Source organism: Oryctolagus cuniculus, chromosome 1 (assembly GCF_051225735.1).
Source record: "Oryctolagus cuniculus isolate XC-2025 breed Fujian yellow rabbit chromosome 1, ASM5122573v1, whole genome shotgun sequence".
NCBI classification, from domain to species: domain Eukaryota; kingdom Metazoa; phylum Chordata; class Mammalia; order Lagomorpha; family Leporidae; genus Oryctolagus; species Oryctolagus cuniculus.
Window position 1 is genome coordinate 5,230,339 of NC_142867.1, and position 12,538 is coordinate 5,242,876.

The window sequence follows — 12,538 nt, forward strand, 5'->3', positions numbered from 1 at the left end:
TGTGGGTACAGCAGCGTCAGGCGTGGGGTACTCTCGTGATCCTTGTTAGCAGCCTAGTCTCAGCCCCAGTGTCACAGGTCCCCCTCCTCCAAAGGAGCACCATGGCATCTCAGAACACTTTGTTGCTTCAAGCCGCCGTGAGTGCAGAGGCCCTGCGACAGGAAAATGCGGAGTTTATGGACGGAAAGAGACTCACGCGGGGGGTGGGGGAGCAGAGAAGCACGAGATGAGTTCAGACAGGAGGCCAGGGCCCCCAGCATGGAGGGCGGGTGTCAGAAGTGCAGGGAGCTCAGCCACGGGTCGGCCGAGCTGTCACAGACTGAGAGGGAGGTGACAGCCCGAGGTGGGTTGGGAAGGACTCTCGGGATCCACACCTGGGAACGAAGCAGGACTGGGCAGGGGCAAAGCTGGGCTGCTGAGCCGTCTCCAGGGACACCTCCTCCCCAGCCCTGCAGGGGGTTCTGATGGGCCTTCAGGGTCCTCACGAGACGCAGCACTGGGCGAGGGGGCGGGCTTGGTATGGGCAGCCCCAACTCCCACCAAGTCCATTCCTGAGAATCTGCTCTGAGCGGCACGCACAGCCCCGGGCTGGTGACGCTGAAGAAGGTGCCTGTGGCTGCTGTGTGGGAAGATCCCGGGAGGCCAGAGAGGATCTGGGCAGGCAGGTGTCGGGAGAGAAGTGGGCGAGTCCGGGGCAGGTGGGGAGATGGAATCCGGAGCTCTGGAAGGAATCCGGGCGTGTCCAGGCCTCTGAGCAACTGGGGGAATCGTGACGCCACGTGCAGGGGTGGGAGAGCCCTGAGGCGGACCAAGGTGGTAACAGCATGCAGTTCTGGGTGGGTCAGAGAGCCAGGAATTGACGTCAAGCAGGCGGCCGGAAGCGCAGAGGCCAGATCATTTTTAGCTGCACGCAGATTAGATTAAGGCTGCTTTTCAGGCAGTGATACCAAATCCTCCTCTGGCCCTGCCTCCTTGACCCCGCCATAATGAGCTGTTTAGGGTGTCCCAGGCCCCGCAGACGCTCGGGAATGTGCAGGCCCGGGCCTCACCAGCGCCACCGTGTGCCAAAGAGAAGTCATAACAGCAGTGAGCTCCCAGACCAACTCAAACGCTGCGAATTCTGAAAAATTGAGAGGCAGGAAGGAGAGGAGGAGCCTCAAAAGAAAGATATGGCGAGGCCCTGGAGCCTGAGAAAATTATTTCAGGAGAATAAAATGGCGTTATTGTATGAAGATTCTAAAAAAAAGTTCAAGGAAAATGGAACTAAAAGATGTTTATTTTGGCAACAAAATTGAAATCCATGTATAGTTTTTACACAATGTACATTTTTCAAAAGTTTCTTTTATTTTTTTGAAAGGCAGAGTGGGAGTCGATGCTGTGGCGTAGCAGGTAAAGCTGCCACCTGCAGTGCTGGTATCCCATGTGGGCACCAGTTCAAGTCCCGACTGCTCCACTTCCAATCCAGCTCTCTGCTGTGGCCTGGGAAAGCAGTAGAAGATGGCCCAAGTCCGTGGGCCCCTGCACCCATGTGGGAGACCTGGAAGAAGCTCCTGGCTCCTGGCTTTGGATCGGCGCAGCCCTGACTGTTGCAGCTATTTAGGGAGTGAACCAGAAGATGGAAGACCTCTCTCTCTCTCTCTCTTTCTCTCTCTCTCTGTAACTCTGCCCTTCAAATATATAAATAATAATCTTAAACAAACAAAAAAGGACAAGAAAGGCAGAATGACATAAAGGAAGAGAGAGAGAAAGAGATCTTCCATCCGCTGGTTCACTCTCCAAATGTCTGTAGCAGCCAGGGCTGGGCCAGGCCAAAGCCAGGAGCCAGGAGCTCCACGGGGTCTCCCATGCGGGTGTCAGGGACTCAAAGAACTGGGCCATCACTGCTGCCTCCCAGGGTCACGTTAGCAGGAAGCTGATGGGAACCTGAGTGGCTGGGACTTGAACTAGGCCCTCATATAGAATCTGAGTGTCTCAAATTGTGGCTTAACCTGCTGTGCTACAATACCCACTAATAGTGTGCATTTCCATGAACTTTATTTTAATTTTTTAAAATTTATTTGAAAGACAGTTACAGAGAGAGGCAGAGGCAGAGAGAGAGGTCTTCCATCTGCTGGTCCACTCCCCAGATGGCTGCAACGGCTGGAGCTGTGTCAATCTGAAGCCAGGAGCTTCTTCCAGGTCTCCCACCTGGGTGGCAGGAGCCCAAGGACTTGGGCCATCTTCCGATGCTTTCCTAGGCCACAGCAGAGAGCTGGATCGGCAGTGGTGAAGCCAGGACTTGAACTGGTGCCCATTTGGGATGGCAGCACCACAGGTGGAGGCTTAACCTACTATGCCACAGCACCAGTCCTTCAATCTTGCTCTCTCTCTCTCTCTTTTTTTTTTGGTAGGTGCCAAGAACTCAATGCAGGTGTCCCACGTAGGCAGCAGGAACCCAGTCACTTGAGCCATCACCACTGCCTCCCAGGGTCTGTGTTAGCAGGAAGATGGGACTAGGAGCAGACCTGGGATTAGAACCCAGGCACTCCTATTTGGGATGTGGGCATTCCAAACAGTGTCCCTGGGGGGGGGGGGGCTTTATTTATTTATTTATTTGAAAGTCACAGAGAGAGGGAGAGAGAGAAAGACAGAGAGGATAGCTTCCACCTGCTGGTTCACTCCCCCAAATGGCCACAACGACCAGAGCTGGGCCAGGGCCAGGTCCAAGGCAGGAGCCCAGAATTCCATCCGGGTCTCCCATGTGGGTGGCAGGGGCCCAAGCACCTGAGTCATCTTCAGCTGCTTTCCCAGGCAACATTAGCAGGCAACTGGATTGGAAGTGGAGCAGCTGGGACCCAAATTAGTGCTCACATGGGACGCCAGCATCGCAGGCAGCAGCTTAACCCACTGTGCCAACTACACCAGCCCCCCGAGCAGCGTCTAAATCCCTGCCCACCCCCAGAACCTTCTGAATTCAGCCTGATGCAGGCATACTGCCTTCAGGGACCTCATCTGAAACGGTAAATAACCCTTCCTAGAGCCAAGCTTTTACAAGGAAAATTCTTCCCTTGAGTTTTCCAGTAGTAGCATTTCTGGAACAGTGCACGTAATATTATGTGTTTACACAAACAACAGAGTTCAAGTTATTGGCTTAGATTGTTGTGACCAGGGTTTCCACTTCCGCAAAGGACCAGTAGGGCATTAGAAAGTCACGTAGACAGGAAACAGCTCTCTGTTCAATGGGGCTGTCGCAAGAACTGAAGGACTGGCCGCGCCCCAGGCCCCATCCACTAAATAGACCAGAGAGCCCTCATCAATGTGGTAACCAAAGAAGGCACCGGCACACATCCCAGTCCAAATTCCCAGGGACGGCAGATCTCCCGTAGCAGCTGCCGCGTGGTTAACTGTCGACCACCTAACCTTTGCTTGTTCTTTCTGGGCACTTCCACAGAGACCTGGGCTTCCACACCTTCCTTTTTTTTTTTTTTTTTTTTTTTGACAGGCAGAGTTAGACAGTGAGAGAGAGACAGAGAGAAAGGTCTTCCTTCCATTGGTTCACCGCCCAAATGGCTGCTACAGCCGCCGTGCAGAACCGATCTGAAGTCAGGAGCCAGGTACCTCCTCCTGGTCTCCCGTGGGGTGCAGGGCCCAACCACTTGGGCCATCCTCCACTGCACTCCTGGGCCACAGCAGAGAGCTAGACTGGAAGAGGAGCAACCAGGACAGAATCCGGCGCTAGAACCTGGGGTGCCGGTGCCGCAGGCAGAGGATTAGCCTAGTGAGCCGTGGCACCGGCCTTTTTTTTTTTTTTTTTTTTAAGATTTATTTTATTTATTTGAAAGACAGAGTTACAGAGAGAGGGAGAGACACAGAGAAAGGTTTCCCATCCACTGGTTTCAATCCTTTAAAGGACCACAACGACCGGAGCTGAGCCGATCCGAAGCCAGGAGCCAGGAGCTTCTTCCTCTGGGTCTCCCACGTGGGTGCAGGGGCCCACGGACTTGGGCCATCTTCTACTGCATTCCCAGGCCATAACAGAGAGCTGGATCGGAAGTGGAGCAGCTGGGACTCAAACTGGCGCCCATGTAGGATGCCAGCACTACAAGTGGTGGCTTTACCCGCTACACCACAGCGCCGGCCCCTGAGTAGGATTTTGGAGAGCTGCCTGCCGTTCTCGAAGGGCAGGAGGTGTGTGCAGAGGCTCCTGGAACGGATCGGACCACACACTTGTGAGCAGAGACCTCCATACATCAGGTGAACATTCCCGAAGCACAAACCCTGCTGTTTGCCCTGATGCCAGGAAGGCCGGTGCCGCCTGGCCGACTTGGGCATCAGGCCACCAGTTTCCACGCACGGGCAGCACCGCCTCTCTGTAACCAGGACAGACCTGAACCCTCGTGGCAAAAGTGCTTGTCCCCCCCCACCCCCAGACTCAGGGGTTCCATCCCTAACATCTTACGTGAAAGATACCACGAAGGTAGAAACTCCATCCAGTTGTGGGGTTTGGAGGAGGAGCCCCTGGGATGGGAGTGGATTGGACGGCGTCGTTAGGGCGGAGCCCCGTGATTAAATCCTGACCAGACAGACACAGACAGACACACGCCCTCCCTGTCTCTGGCCATGTGATGCCCCCTGCCTCCTAGAAACGGCAGGCAAGAATGCCCTCACCAGAGGCCAAGCCGAGGGGCCCTGCCCGACCTGACTGCGAACCTCCGGGATATGAGCAAAGAAACCTTTTTCCTTGTCGGCTGCCTCAGGCACTGAGTTCTAGTGATGCCAAGCCGACCGATTCAGAAGGTTGGATTTAATCCCTAAGGAGCCTGGGCCCCTGCACCCATGTGCGAGACCCGGAAGAAGCTCCTGGCTGCTCTCTTCGGCCTGGTCCAGCCCCAGCTGTTGCAGCCATCTGGGGAGTGAACCGGCGGATGGAAGACCTCTCTCTCTCTCCCCCTCTCTCTCTGTAACTTTGAGTTTCAAATAAATAAATAAATCTTTAAAGAGGTGCGGGGCAGGATCAGGGTGGCAGCAGTCAACCCACCCCGAGTCACCCCCCTGGGCCCTGAGGGCTGGAGATGATGTGAAAGGGAGGGAGGTCAGGTGCTGGCCGTGCCTCCCTTAGCTGAGGGACCTAAAACAATTGAATAGAAGCAGACGGCCGAATGGCGGCTACTGGGAGGGGAGAGGATGTAGGGGAGAGGAGGCGGAACGGGAGGTTCAAAGGGAGCAAAGATTCAGACAGGAGAAACACATTTGATTTTCCCTTTGAGACGTGCCGCAGGACGTGAGGACAGCTAGGAAACTCAGCGCCGTGCACGCCAATGGCGCTGAGAGGACAGACCTCACCGGCTCTTAGCACTCGGAAGTCAAGTATTCGAGGTGCTAGGTGGGTTAGCTGGATTTAATCATCCCAGTCATATCATTTTGCAGCCCGTAAACGGATCCAGCAGCCATGTGTCAGGATATCACCTGGGAAAGGCCCCTGGGAGTTAGGCAGGCTGAGGGGACGGCCAGGGGGAGGGTCCCAAGGTGTGCGAGCGCCGGGCGTCTGAGCAGATGCGGGGACCGAGGCTGGGTGTGCAGTGCACAGGACGGAGAGAGGGCCTGCTGGCCTGGGACTGGCTCCTGTCGGGCAGACAAAGGCAGCTCCAAAGAGCTCAAACCAGGGCTGGGCACAGCAGGGTGAGAACGGCATCTACGGGACCCCTCCCTGTGGGGAGCAGCCCGGACTGGACTGAGTTACTGGAATTAGGACTTATTCTATGCATCTGCTCTCCCACAATATGGCGCTGGGAGAGAAGTAAACAGCTTCCGCACAGCTGCCTCCAGTTCAACTAATAAACTGTAGGACTTGCTCCTGATTGGAGGAGAGCAGCGTACTCGGCGTGTGGGCAGCCGAGTTAGGATTGGCGGAGGAGGACTATAAAGGAGGAGAGAGACGGCATGCACCAGGAACATCTATGGGGAACATCTAGCTGAAGGAACACCCGTGCAGCCCCCGAGAGACCCGGCCGGCGGTGTGCCGCTCCCCTGCGGAAGTGGGGAATGCGGCCAGGGGGAACTGCCCTTCCACGGAGGTGGAAGGGATAGTAGCCAACCCGGGAAGAACCAGCAGCAAACCCGGGGAGGGCCGAGCAGACGAAAGAACAGCGCAGGGTCCTGTGTCGTTCCTCCACGAAGAGGGGGAGCGACACCTCCCTGCACAGGCCTGACCCTCAGCCGGGAGCACCACCCAGGCTTGACCCTCGGCCGGGAGCACCACCCAGGCTCCTGCACTGCTCTCCTCTCCAGACCTCTGCTACTGGGAAGGTCAGATCTGGACTAGATGATTTTTTTTTTTTTGAAAGGCAGAGTTACAGAGAGAGAGAGAGGGAGAGAGAGAGCGAGGTCTTCCATCCACTGGTTCACACCCCAGACAGCCGCAGTGGCCAGGGCTGGGCCAGGCCAAACCTGGGACCCTGGACCTTCCTCCTGGTCTCCCACGTGGGTGCAGGGGCCCAAGCACTTGGGCCACCTTCTACTGCTCTCCCAGGCACGTTAGCAGGGAGCTGACTCGGAGGGGGAGCAGCCGGGATGCACAGCGGTGCCCATATGGGACTCTGGTGTGGCAGGTGGCGGCTTATATCCACCAGGCGGCAACGCCGGCCCTGGCGCGGGACGATCATTCTCTGTTCCCCCAGCCCCACCGGGGAGTCTGGGTCTCCAATTCCCTTGAACTCCCCGGTCCCTGCTTCCTCTCTCCTCGCTGAGAGCATCCTGCAGGGAAATGTCCTTTTCTCAGACCGCGAGCGGCCAGCATCCAGCCCCGGCCGGCCGGATGCACCTGCGCCTGCCCCCGACCAGGACGGTTCCCACCCAGACGGAGTCACTCTGGTCTGACCCAGCCCACACTCGCGGCGGGGAAGGCTCCTATTCCGCCCAAGGTGAGAGCCGGCTCAAGGGCTCCCCGGGGAGTCCTGCCCCCGCCCCACGCGTCCCACGCCTCACACGGACGCATGGATCGCTGTAGCAAAGTCTGTCCTCAATATTCCCTAAAACTGCATTCAGAGCAGATGCCGGCTCAGCGACAGCCCCTCCACCAATGAGCTGCGCCGACGCCCGCCTGCAGCCCCCAGGACCAATGGGCTTCCGCTCCCGTTTCGTGGGAAAAGCTTCCCTTCCCCATTCCTCCCCGGTGCACCTGTGGTTGGCCGTAGCGTGCCCGTGATGGTCCTTTTGTTCATTCCTTAATAAATTAGACTTGGAGATTTTTTCTCTCCCTCTCTGCTGTTTCTTTTATCCTTTGCCACTCCCCCCAGTAGGACACAGCCGGGGAGCATTAAAAGAGCAGTGCCAGAGGGTTGGCGCCGCGGCCTCAGGCTGTCACCAGCCCCCTGGGGAGGACAAGAGAGGTCTCCAGGGGCGGATCCAGCCAAGCTCTGGAGCCACCTGCTTGGGTCCGAGTTCGCTCCATCCCTTCCATGTCCGGCAAGCCACAGCCTCTCCAAGCCTCTGTTTTCTCAGCTGTGAAATGGGACAGCACCTGCCTCCCCCGGATGCCTCAGGGAGCTGGCACACAGTGCCCGACGCACTACAAGCCGGCAGTTGCTGGTCCAGCTCCCAGGCCACCGGCCCTCCGCTGCCCACGCCCCTGCGCGCCCCCACGTGCCTCGCGTAAATAAGCGAGCGCGCAGGCGCCCCGGACCGGCGCCCATTGGCCGGCACCCCGGCGCCCCGGAGCCGGAGACAGCGACGCAGCCCCCCCGGCCGCGGGTGCAGCCGCCGGGTCAGTTGGTCCGCACGTCTGCCGCTCGGTGCGCCCGGGGCCGCCGGCTTCGTCCGCGCCATGGCGCCCTGGCTGCAGCTGCTGTGGCCGCTGTGGCTGCTGGCGAGCGCGGTCCCCGCCGCCGCCCAGCTCCGCGCCGCCGACGCTCAGGCCTGGGGGCCGCCGGCCCCGGAGCTGCTGGGGCCCGCCCGCTTCGCCCTGAAGATGTACAACCGCGGCCGGGCTCCGGGCGCGCGGGCGGTGCTGGGGGCCGTTCGCGGGCGCGTCCGCCGGGTGAGGAGAGCAGACTGGCCGGGGACGGGGCGGCGCCGGGAGCGGGGGGCGTGGGCCCAGACAAGCGAGTGACCGAGTGACCGTGCCCGCCCTTCCCCCCGCCCCTCCATCCAGGCGGGCCAGGGGACGCTGTACTCCCTGGAGGCCACCCTGGAGGAGCCGCGCTGCAACGAACCTACGGTGTGCCAGCTCCCCGTGTCCAGAAAAACCCTGGTGAGCGCTGGGGCTTCTGCGGGTTGAGTCCGCAGGGGTTGGGGTGATGGGTCAGGCCGAGAGGCTGGGGTCCGGCTCCCAGGTGCTTGGGCCCCTGCCATCCACCAGGGACACTGGGAGGAAGCTCCTGGCTCCTGCTTTTGGCCTGGGCCAGCCCTGGCTGTTGGGCTCGCGTTCTCTCTCTCTCTCTCTCTCTCTGTCTCTAATTCTGCCTTAAAAATAAATAAATACATCTTTAAAAGGGGGGTGGGGTGCGGCAGGATCTGTGGTGGCAGCCACCTCTCCACCCTGAGTCACCTCCCAGGCCCTGAGGGCTGGCGATGTTGTGACAGGGAGGCCGGGCTGGGCCGTGGCTTTGCCTCTCGGTGCACGGTGGGGGTGCCTGTCTGGGCAGCCGTCCTTACCGGTGGGGCCTCTGGCTCCCATCTCGGCTGCTTCTCCCTTCAGCTCTGCAGCTTCGAGGTCCTGGACGAGCTGGGCAAGCACATGCTGTTGAGGCGGGACTGTGGCCCAGTGGACACCAGGAGGACAGGTGCCGGGAGAGCCCCTCCCCCTCCCCCCATCAGGCTGCATTCCCACTCAGCCTTGGTTTCTCTCTGTTCCAACCTCTTCCAGAAGACAGAAATGAGACTTTGAAATCCACGCTGCCGGCGCTGAACAGGGACTCCCTGCCGCAGGTGAGGGGTGGGGCCCTGCTGCCTTGTTCCCTTTCTTCCCTGCGCCCTGCAGCGGGGCCCCCAGGGTGGGCTGAACTCCTCTTAAAGACCCTCTGTCTGTCTGCCCGCCCAGGACTTCTCCGTGAAGATGGCTTCGATCTTCAAGAAGTTTGTCAGAACCTATAACCGGACGTACGAGTCGAAGGAAGGTGAGGACCGCGGCTGTGGCTGGCCCGTCGTCGGGTCAGCTGGGCACTGGCGAGGGGGACGGACAGGAAAGGCAAAGCAGCCCTCCAAGAACCCCCGCGCCCCCAAGCTCGCGTCCAGGCTTTCGGGACTGGGCGGCCACCCCAAGGACCTAGTCCTTGCCTCCCTTGCAGAGGCCGGGTGTGCTCTGTGGGAGGCCCCCAGCACCAAGGTCTTTGCCCCCAACTCCCCGTGGGGTGGTGTCCTCTGCACCCCGTTTTGGCTACTGCTTTCACCCCCTGCGAAGTCCACCCTGCCTCCCGCTCCCGTCTGCCCGGAGTTCCGGTCTCTAAGCCCGGCTGCCCCTCCCCCCCCATGATCTGCCTGGGGCGAGAGCCTCCTCTCCTGTCTTTGACCCTCAGAAGCCCAGTGGCGCCTGTCCGTCTTTGCCAGTAACATGGTGCGGGCACAGAAGATCCAGTCCCTGGACCGAGGCACGGCTCAGTATGGGATCACCAAGTTCAGCGACCTGACAGGTGGGAGTCCTGGCCGGAGCCCCGAGGGAGCCTGCAGGGCCTTGCTCAGGCCCGGCTTGGCATCCTCTTCCTCCGCTCGCCCCGCCCCCTGTGCCTACAGAGGAGGAGTTCCGCACCATCTACCTGAACCCCCTCCTGCGGTCGGAGCCTGGCAAGAAGATGCAACTGGCCAAGCCCGTGGAGGACCCCGCGCCCCCTCAGTGGGACTGGAGGAGTAAGGGGGCCGTCACCAACGTCAAGGACCAGGTCGGCCCCCTGAGAAGTGAGAGCGGGCCGTGGACACTGCACGGGCCATGGGGAGGCCACGCAGCCCTGACGCTGCCCGTCTCTTGCAGGGCATGTGTGGCTCCTGCTGGGCCTTCTCGGTCACGGGCAACGTGGAGGGCCAGTGGTTCCTGAAGCGGGGGACCCTGCTGTCCCTGTCAGAGCAGGGTGAGCCTCCCGTGTGCCCCCGTGTCCCCAGCCCGGCCCCTGCAAGAGGGCGCTTCGGGACCGGCCTTCTGTCTCCTAGAGCTCTTGGACTGTGACAAGCTGGACAAAGCCTGCCTGGGCGGCTTGCCCTCCAACGCCTACTCGGCCATAAAGAATCTGGGTATGCGTGGGTGGGGTTGGCTGGGCGGCAGGTGCCGCTTCCGCTCTGTGCGAAGTCTGTCCATGAGGGGGAGACAGGAGCGTGGAGTTACGGGGGGAGGGGAGGCTGGGGGGGTTGGAGAGAGAGAGATCCGTCCACTGGGTCACTTCTCAAGTGGCTGCAACAGCTGAAGCCAGGAGCCTGGAACTCCATCCAGGTCTCCCACGGGTGCAGGCCCCCTGTGCTCAGGCCACCTTCTGCTGCCTTCCCAGGCACATTAGCAGGGAGCCGGGTGGGAAGTGGAGCAGCCGGGACTCAGCCGGCGCTCCGATGGGATGCCAGTGTCACGGGCGGCGGCTTCACCCGCGGCACCACACCAAAACCCCTGCGTTCTTAACGCTGCCTTCGCTCGACCGAAGGCCCTTTGAGGACTCAGTTTTCTCATCTGCGAAATGGCATTGGGCTGCAGTGACCCAGGTCACTGACAGAAGGGGGACCAGTGCAGGAGCCTGTCGGGGTCTGGGCGGCGGGAGGAGCAGACGGGTCAGGGCAGCACAAGAGAGCCCAGGTCAGGAGACCCGGGACTGTGCAGCCAGCCTCAGTGAGGAGGCAGAGGCTGGGGTTTGAGTTCCGTCTCTGCCACCTCTCCTGCTGGTCTTCTCCCCGCCCCCGCAGCCTCAGTTGCACCAGCTCTAGAATGGGTATATTTCTCAGAGAAGTCGGTAAGGAACCCAAGACGTCACTTCTCCTGGCTGGGAGGTGGCGGTGAGTGACTGGTGGATGGAAGCCTGCCTTTCTCTGCCCACCCCGCCCCGCCCCCACCCTGTAGGAGGTCTGGAGACAGAGGAGGACTACACCTACCAGGGCCACATGCAGGCCTGCAACTTCTCGGCACAGAAGGCCAAGGTCTACATCAATGACTCGGTGGAGCTGAGCCAGAATGAGCAAAGTGAGTAGGGGGCGGGGGGATGGGGGGGGTCCCGGCTGGATGGGGCTGTGGCCTGTGAGCCCACTGACACACGCCCTCCTTCTCAGAGCTGGCGGCCTGGCTGGCCAAGAGGGGCCCCATCTCTGTCGCCATCAATGCCTTTGGCATGCAGGTGAGCCCCTGGCCCCGCTGCCCTGCCCCGCCTCCTGCGGGCCCCTCCCCCACCTCCCCTTGGAGTCGGCCCCCACTCCTTACGCTCCTCTGCAGTTCTACCGCCGCGGGATCGCCCACCCGCTCCGGCCCCTCTGCAGTCCTTGGCTCATCGACCACGCCGTGCTGCTGGTGGGCTACGGCAACCGTGAGTCCCACCGACCATGTTTGTCCGTCTGCCCCAGGCCTTAGCATCGCTGGCCAGAGAGGGGGGTGGAGGGGACGCCTAGGAGCGCCGTCCTCACCCCTTCCCCCTCTCCACGGGAAAGCTGAGGCCACAGGCGTGTGCACCGCTAGGGACCAGTCACCGGCCGGATGGGGTGCCCTGCCCGTGCCCGGAGCCATGCCGGGCGTCCGTGGGGGGCGGGCGGGCCTCTGGCTCTCTGCTCTTTCCCGGTGCCCCCGTGGGTGTTTGACGAGTGCCGAGTGCTTGAGGCCCTGACCTCTCGTGCTCTGCAGGCTCTGCCACTCCCTTCTGGGCCATCAAGAACAGCTGGGGCGCCGACTGGGGTGAGGAGGTGAGCAGCACGGCCCCGCCCACCAGCGCCCCCAGCCCGCCCGAGCGCCCCCACCAAGCCGCCTCCCCCCGCAGGGCTACTACTACTTGTACCGGGGGTCCGGGGTGTGCGGTGTGAACACCATGGCCAGCTCGGCGGTGGTGGACTGAGGAGCCTGCCGGCACGGGACCTGGTGCTGACCAGAGCCAACCCTGCCCAGCCTGACCCGCACGTCCAGGCCCCTCCCCAGGCACCGCTGGTGAGGAACGGGCGCTGGGTGGGAGCCTCAGGGTGAGCGGAGGGCACTGGGCTGGGGCACCGCCCCCTCCACTCGGCCTGCTCCCACCCTGAAGCTCCCCCTACTGCGCCTTCGTTGATTTGTGGATGTGAGGAGGACCGGCTGGAGGCGGACGTGCTGGCGGCTGGGGCCAGGGCCAGGACCCGGGGCTCGGGGAGGGAGCAGGAGGGAAATGCTTTGACCTCGAGCCCAGCCCTGTCCTGCCTCCCCCAGCTTTCTTCTGTGTGATCTAGAAGTTTTCGGGTCCCCCTGGATTTGGGGACAGTGTCCCCTTCCCCACCTAGGAAACTCATAACCCCCTTCTCCTAACTGCAATAAAGAGGCGTGCCAGTGGCCAGTGTGGTGTGCGTGCCCGGTCCCCCAGGGCAGGAGGGAGGGCAGGGACCCCTGGCCGGTCAAGGTGAGGGAGCCGATCCTGTCCCGGAGCCA

At 61.1% G+C, this 12,538-nt stretch overlaps 1 protein-coding gene and 1 long non-coding RNA gene across 2 annotated transcripts; both read left to right on the forward strand.

Moving 5' to 3' along the window:
• The first annotated feature begins 6,142 nt into the window (after positions 1–6,142).
• Positions 6,143–6,813, forward strand: LOC149128252 (uncharacterized). Its single transcript, XR_016224451.1, has 2 exons — positions 6,143–6,285; positions 6,758–6,813. It is a non-coding gene; the product is annotated as an uncharacterized LOC149128252 (long non-coding RNA).
• Positions 6,814–7,680: 867 nt separating this feature from the next.
• On the forward strand, positions 7,681–12,442 carry CTSF (cathepsin F). Its single transcript, XM_089318542.1, has 14 exons — positions 7,681–8,014; positions 8,129–8,227; positions 8,675–8,759; positions 8,843–8,904; positions 9,017–9,092; positions 9,492–9,605; positions 9,706–9,851; positions 9,941–10,037; positions 10,117–10,197; positions 11,006–11,125; positions 11,212–11,276; positions 11,372–11,462; positions 11,774–11,832; positions 11,907–12,442. Exons 1-14 carry the CDS (start codon positions 7,802–7,804, stop codon positions 11,979–11,981), a joined length of 1,383 nt encoding a protein of 460 aa, XP_089174668.1. The 5' UTR covers positions 7,681–7,801; the 3' UTR covers positions 11,982–12,442.
• The last annotated feature ends 96 nt before the right edge of the window (positions 12,443–12,538 follow it).

Excerpts from the sequence above, each read along its gene's own strand:
- CTSF (XM_089318542.1), top strand. The coding sequence starts at position 7,802 with ATGGCGCCCTGGCTGCAGCTGCTGTGGCCGCTGTGGCTGCTGGCGAGC. Across the intron at positions 11,126-11,211 it reads GCTGAGCCAGAATGAGCAAA|AGCTGGCGGCCTGGCTGGCC; the intron begins GTGAGTAGGGGG and ends CCTCCTTCTCAG. Across the intron at positions 11,277-11,371 it reads TCAATGCCTTTGGCATGCAG|TTCTACCGCCGCGGGATCGC; the intron begins GTGAGCCCCTGG and ends GCTCCTCTGCAG.